Below are 7,208 nucleotides of genomic sequence, written 5' to 3' on the forward strand. Positions count from 1 at the left end.
CCCGAATCTACATCCTTAGCCCCGCTCTCTCTCCCTCTCTTCAGTCTCACATTTCCTCCTGTCTTCAAGATATCTCTATTTGGATGTCCTGCTATCACCTCAAGCAACACATCCAAAAGAGAATTATTAATCTGCCCACCCAAGCCCTGTCATACTCCTGACTTTAACATCACTGTAATAATAATAGTAATAATGGTATTTGGCAAGCACTTAATATGTGCCAAACACTGTTCTAAGCACTGCGGTAGATACAGCATAATCAGATTGTCCCACGTGGGACTCACAGTCTTAATTCCCATTTTCCAGAAGAGGCAACCGAGACACTAAGAGGTTAAGTGGCTTCCCCAAGGTCAGAAAGCTGTAGGAAGCACCACCATTCTTCCTCTCTCACAAGGATGTCACTTTGGTGTTATCCTTGACTCCTCTCTCTCATTCCACATATTCAGCCTGTCACTTAATCCTGTCAGTTCAAACTTCACAACACTGCTAAAATCTGCCCTATCTTCTCCATCCAAACAGCTAACATGTTAAGCCAGGCACTTCCTTTTTCCCATCTTGATTACTGTATCAGCCTCCTTGTTGAGCTTCCTGTCTCCTGCCTTTCCCCATTCCAGTTCAATTTTCACTCTCCTAACCGGATCATTTTTCTACAAAAATCCTAAGGCCGTGTTTCCCCACTCCTCAAGAACCCCTGGTAGCTGCACAACCCATCAAACAAAAACTCCTCTCCATTGGCTTCAAAGCACTCAATCGCCTTTTTCCCTTCTACTGCACCTCACCAACCTCCTAGTTAGAAACTTGAAATTCATCAACTCGACTTAGAACCACATTTTTAAAAATAGCATTTGTTAAGTGCTTACTATGTACCAAGCACTGTTCTCTGCACTGGGATAGATACAAGGTAATCAAGTTGTTCCACATGGGGCCCACAGTCTTAATCCTCAATTTACAGATGAGGTAACTGAGTCACAGATACGTTAAGTGACTTGCAGAAATTTGAGCTGTTCTCTAAATGGTTCCAGCTGAAAGCCATTATATTATATGATAATATTAATATTATTTAATATTAAATATTAAATAATTAAATAATATTAAATATTATTGAGGGGCAAAGTATTTTTTTCCTAATAGTATCAACAATATTCAGTTTGAGTTAATGAGACACAAAAAAGGCAAGGTGAATGCCCATGTTCTATACCCTCAAACTGTTTTATCTGTTGGAAATATCAGATGTCAGCAGTGCACAGGCATGGGAAAATCGTCAAGACTGATGCAATTTCAAAAGATGACAGAAAATTTCTTGCTGGATTTAACCTGCCAGCCAAGAAGAATTAATGCTTCAGGCAACCTCTGGGTCTTGACCAACCTCTTCCTATTTTGGAGCTGCAAACCTCAGGAGGGATAAAGTACAGGACACAAGAGAAATCATGCAGATTCATGGGAATACTACTACTACTACTAATAGTAATAATAAAGATAATAATAATAATTGGGACATACTGTGTGCCAAGTACCATACTAAATGCTTGGGAACATACAAGAAAATGACTTTGAATAAAGTCCCTGTTCCTCCCAGGAGAACCAGAAGAGGACAGTGTCAGTGAAGCCGGGATAGTGTAATGTTTCCAGGAGAAGGGGGTAGTTAACAGTAGGCGGGAGATCAGGAATTGAATTCCTATTTTAAAGAGGAAAGTGAGGCACAGAAAGGTTCATTGTCTTCCCCAAGGACACCCACCATGAAAGCCAGGATTATAACCCAGGGCCTCCAGCTCCCAGGCCCGTGCTCTTGCTTCTAGGCCACATTGTTTCTCTAAATTACCCTCCCTGACTGCCTCTATCTGTGAACACCGGATGTCATTTGGGGGTCCGACAAGCTGGTCTGAGATCAGTGCCATGGATTTTGTTCCCTCCCTTCCTTTCTTAAGCATCTTTAAATTCCCACCTCCTCTATGAAGTCATTTCTGAAAGTTGAGTCCAGCACAACTTTTTATCACCTTAAATTCCAGTTTCGTAAAATCAATTACTGAAAACCTGGTAATAGATGTATTCTTCCATTCAATAATCATACTTGCTCCATAGATACCAAAATCTTATCTCAGAAGAACCCAATATAATTAAGCACTAGTCAGAAAGTAAACTCTCTTCAGTGAAACCACAGAAAACCTTCGGCCTCCAAGGAAATCGTTGATGTATTAAACAGTAATTTGCAATAGCAAAGGCAAGGGGCTTTTTTCAAATATGATGCAAGAAATGAAAACTGCCCTAAATAAATAACTACATAATAATTTGGCACCCAGGTGCAAGAGGTGGTTAAACGGTTAATAAGATTTGGAGTATTGGTTGGTCAGGAAACAGTAGCCTGGATGGTTCTTCTAAAGAGTTGTCTTCAGAAGTAACAGGCTCTAGTGGTGAGAGCAAGGGCCTGGGAGGTAGGACACCGGGTTCTAATTCCAACTGCGCCCCTTGCCTGTTTGAGATCCCAGGCAAGTAACTTAACTTCTCCTTGTCTCAGTTTCCTCATCTATAAAATAGTGGATTAAATATCTGTTCTACCCCAGCTCTTAGTAGAGGCCTTTGCCCATAGTAAGCAGTGAACAAATGCCAAAGTTATCATTGTCCTATTACAAGCAGAGACCACTGGCACTATGTGAATTCGGCAAACTCTAGAGAAAAACTTTAGAAAAGAAATGAAATTCTCTTGGGAGTGCCAGAAAAAGTTTCAGTTTGGGAATTGAAATTAGAGAACAATCTGTTCCCTATCTATGTGCTTTCTGGTAAAAACTAATACAATCATTTCTTACATCAGAAAAATGTGGTTATCCTAGGGTGAAACTCTTCATCCAGCAAACATTCAGATGACTGGGCATTTCTGTCCTTTTGGCTGCTAAGCTTAATTTTGACGATCACTGCTTCATCTCCCACTGAGGTTGGAGTTAATCTTTCCTTGAAGTACTTAAAGCCTTACTGGAAATCAAGCCATCAGTGGGCCTAATTGAGCACTCAATCTGTGAAGAGCACTGTACAAAGCACTTGGGAGCATAGACTAGAGTAAGTAGACATGATCTCTGCCATCTAGAAGCTTACAAGCTAATTAGTTTAGAACAAAAAGATTGTCTCCTCTAGAGGACATAGACAAAACACTACTGGAGGAACTGTATTGCTGGGCCCAGATTAAATCAAACAGCAACCACCATGGCTTCTTGATTTATTGCTCTAGAATGAGGATTGTGTATTTTGAAGTTTGAAAGATTTTCTAGCGAAGAAAAGGTGGCAGAAAATGGCCCTCCCAAACCAGGATAAGCATTACTTCAATAAAACCTTCAAGGAATGCCCAAGGGGTGGAGGCATCCCTAAGGAACAGAGGGAATATTTTTGATCTGACCTCTCATATTTAAACATTCCCAGCTTTAAAATATACCTCTATTTCCTCCAAGAAATTATTATATTTTCAGGTGCACATGGTGTAATTCATTCTCAGTGTGACATGCACTCATAAATTCAATCTCATCGTCAAAACTGTTGTCTTTGAATGGGATAGCTCTACATACTCAACTGAAACTGAAGATACGCTAAGAGCTACAAGAACAAAGGGTGATGCTACAAAGGGTGATGCTAAACCTAGATTTCTTTTAAGTGACTTTTATGGAGTAGTCAGTAAAAGGCAGTGTAATTTTAATAGAAAGGTTATCCAATAACTACTTTCATCTATTGCCTTGGTTCAGTTTTTCAGGGAAAGTGTCACTCTATAGGTAAGAAACTTCAAAAATATATGGAGTGCTGCAACGGAATACAAATCTTTTGGAGTTGTTAAAGGTCAATTTTTTTTTCAAACTTGAACCTCCAGTGCTTAGCATCACCACTATTTTGACAAGTAAAATCAGTCTTCATCCTTACAAAACATTAGCCCTGTCCAAAATGGAAGTCCAAGATTTTTAAATTATGTTATACATATGCTAGCCATGCTTGGATTGAAGTAGGAATCTTATGCTTAAAGGGGCACACTATCTCTCCGGCTAGGGAACCACGCACCACAGTCCAATTAAACTTCTTGTCTTAATTGATCGGCAGAGTAAACCTCCAAACTCGGAGAGGAATCTTTCTTTCCCCTTCATTGAGGCGAGTGGATAAGATAAAAAATTATGCATTATTGATGGTTCAACATGTTAGAGATTTTTGTTCAACTCCTTCCTGTTGTTGTAGTAGTAAACAGTTATTCTAATTTTTAACTTTATTAACGTTTTTATTGTTTTGGATCAGAAGTTGGTGAAAATCAAATCAAGTCACACAAATTTATTTCTGAGAAAATTGCTGGCAGATAGAAGAGATTAAAGCACAGCTAGCTGGCTAATGGAGCATACAGTTCACCCCTTTATTCATTCAATCATATTTATTAAGCACTTACTGTGTGCAGAACACTGCACTAATCACTTGGGGAAGTACAATAAAGCAATAAATTGTCACATTCCCTGCCCACACATTTACAGGATTATTCTTTTTAAGTTTATTGTATAAGATATTTATTTTAATCTTCATAATATTGGTAATCTGAGCCATGTGTCAGAATTTTTCCTCAATTCTCCATATGAGTCTTAAAAAACACTGAGTTACTTCATTGTTTCAGACTTTTGGTTAGATTTGGGAGGAGGCAGAGCAATTTCTAGCACATCTTTGTAAATTTACTTCTAAATAAATTTCTTAGTTAATATGGATCCATGGACAGTCACTTCATAGGGAGTACAGATCCATAACATTTATACCAGTGGCTGTCTTCCCCTCTACACTGTATGCCACTCTGAGTTAGGGAATGTGTCTGCCAATTGTGTTATGTTGTACTCTCCCAAACACTTAGTACAGTGTTCCATACACAATAAGCACTCAATAAAACAAAATTGATTGTTTGATTCTATGTTTTCACTGAGCATTTAAACATACTGGAAGATAACTCTGCTTCAGAATTCTTGCCATTACATGTGTTATTTAGTTTGGATGTGTTCTCCAACCCATTTTCTGCTTCATCCTTTAAACAGAGTTCATGATCTCAGAAAATAAATGTGTAACTTCTACCCTTAACCAGTTGAATTTAGGGACATTTTCAGTATGGAATTGTGCTAATTTGAATATGCATGCTTACACATATACATGCATTATGTGGGTATGACTGATAAAATTAATGAGGGACTATTAATTCCCCCCTAATTGAGTACATGAAAAGATTGTTCCTGGAAGCATTGGTGAATTTCCTATGTAGAGTGTGCCCTTATTTTAGTTTCACCCTCTGTACCCTGGTTTCCTTGAAACTTCCCCTCTTAAAGTCACCACATTTTTAATGTCTGCACAATCATCTGATCTGTCCTCCTGCTTCCTCCCAGCTGGCCATCCTCAATACCCTTTTTGCATTTTTGCTACACTGTATCTTTGAAATATTTCATTTTTTAAACTCAGTTTAGAGCTCCTACTGTCATTCCTTCTCAGATGTCCAATCAGCTCAAGGCATAAAGCATTCATCATTGCTTCAGTGCTGGAAAATTAACCGGGAACCTGAAGAAAGGGACTGCTGGGTTATGTTAGGTCTATCTTTGTTTTCACACTCCAAAGGAGGCTAATAGCCTAGTTCTCACCCAGGCAACAAGGGAGAAAAAAGCCATACTCCGAAAATCCTACTCTCCCATAAAATTCTTTAAGCTAATTAATCCCATCTCCTTTCATATGCATTTTATTGAAATACCTGTTATTTGTGTCTATGGACTTGGATCTGTGATTTTTGGATATTTCATAATCACTTCACCTCAAACCCACAACACTTATGTACATATCTTTAAATTTTGTATTATAAATTATTTACTCATATTGATATCTGTCTCTCCTTCTAGACTGTAAGCTCATTATACACAGAGTATGTTTCCACTGATTCTGTTGTAGTCGCCCAAGTGATTAGTACAGTGTTCTGCAAATAATAAGCACTTGATAAATCCCATTGATTGGTTGATTTTGTTTGCTCTTCTATTGAGGATCAGTGCATGATGCTTTGTCCTGACTTGCATTCTTTGACATTGCTATTTCTAGAGATGAAACCTACAAGACAAAATCACACCACCGTGACAGAGTTTGTTCTGATGGGATTCTCCAACGCTCCCAAACTGCAGACTTTTCTTTTTGCAATATTCTTAGTCATTTACATGATGATCATGATGGGAAATAGCTTAATCATTTTAATAACCAAAACTGATCAAGCTCTCCATACCCCTATGTATTTCTTACTTAGGAATTTGTCCTTCTTAGAAGTGGGTTACACTTCTGTGACTCTCCCCAGAATGCTGGTGAACCTTTGGACACAAAGTACAGTGATTCCTTTTTCAGCCTGTGCTGCCCAGAAGTATTTCTTTCTTATGTTTGGAACCACGGAGTGCTTCCTCCTGTCTGTGATGGCCTATGATCAGTATGTGGCCATCTGTAACCCCCTACAGTATTCAATCATCATGGATGACAAGGCATATCTCCAGATGGCAGCTGGTTCCTGGATCGGTGGCATTCCAGTCCAGATAGGGCAGACGTATCAGATATTCTCCCCGCCCTTCTATGATTCCAACCAGCTGAACCATTTTTTCTGTGATATCCCACCAATACTTCAACTGGCCTGTCGGAACACAGCTATGAATGAACTCTCAGTCCATGCTGTATCTCTGCTCTTTGGAACAGCCCCATTTCTCTTGATACTCGTGTCCTATGTAAAAATCACCTCCACCATCCTGAAGTTACCTTCAGCCACGGGCAAGCACAAAGCCTTCTCCACCTATTCTTTCCACCTCATAGTTATCACCTCGTTCTTTGGATCTGCTTTCATCACATATCTAAGGCCCAAGTCAAGGCACTCAGCAGATGTGGATAAATTTCTGTCTCTGTTCTACACCACTGTAACACCAATGTTTAACCCCATGATATACAGTCTGAGAAACAAGGAGGTGACTGTTGCCCTGAAAAAGTTTCTGTCACAGTTATTCTAAAGTCACTTAAACTAGAAAGCTGTTTTCCTATTGGGTCATCATGCATGCATTCCAAGAAACTCTATTCCTGGTCCCTAGAAATCCACCTTCTGGTTACTTCAAAAACCGAGAGAGAATACAGATATGCCTTCGATATTCACTGTTTTCATCCAGGGTGACACTGTTTCAAAATAGGAATCTTTGTATATTTCACGTGGTCAGACATCC

At 39.2% G+C, this 7,208-nt stretch overlaps 1 protein-coding gene across 1 annotated transcript; it reads left to right on the plus strand.

Moving 5' to 3' along the window:
- Positions 1–1,949: 1,949 nt before the first annotated feature.
- On the plus strand, positions 1,950–7,001 carry LOC119922464 (olfactory receptor 10AG1-like). The gene is made up of 3 exons (XM_038742275.1): positions 1,950–2,010; positions 2,349–2,429; positions 6,064–7,001. The coding sequence occupies exons 1-3, from the start codon at positions 1,950–1,952 to the stop codon at positions 6,999–7,001; spliced, it is 1,080 nt and encodes a 359-aa protein (XP_038598203.1).
- The last annotated feature ends 207 nt before the right edge of the window (positions 7,002–7,208 follow it).

The sequence above is a fragment of the Tachyglossus aculeatus genome, unplaced genomic scaffold (assembly GCF_015852505.1).
Source record: "Tachyglossus aculeatus isolate mTacAcu1 unplaced genomic scaffold, mTacAcu1.pri scaffold_102_arrow_ctg1, whole genome shotgun sequence".
Lineage (NCBI taxonomy): Eukaryota > Metazoa > Chordata > Mammalia > Monotremata > Tachyglossidae > Tachyglossus > Tachyglossus aculeatus.

Bases quoted from the DNA above. Each gene is read 5' to 3' on its own strand.
- LOC119922464 (XM_038742275.1), top strand. From the start codon at position 1,950: ATGAAGTCATTTCTGAAAGTTGAGTCCAGCACAACTTTTTATCACCTT. The intron at 2,011-2,348 runs GTAAAATCAATT...TTGGTTGGTCAG, and splicing joins TCACCTTAAATTCCAGTTTC to GAAACAGTAGCCTGGATGGT. The intron at 2,430-6,063 runs GTAGGACACCGG...TGCTATTTCTAG, and splicing joins TGAGAGCAAGGGCCTGGGAG to AGATGAAACCTACAAGACAA.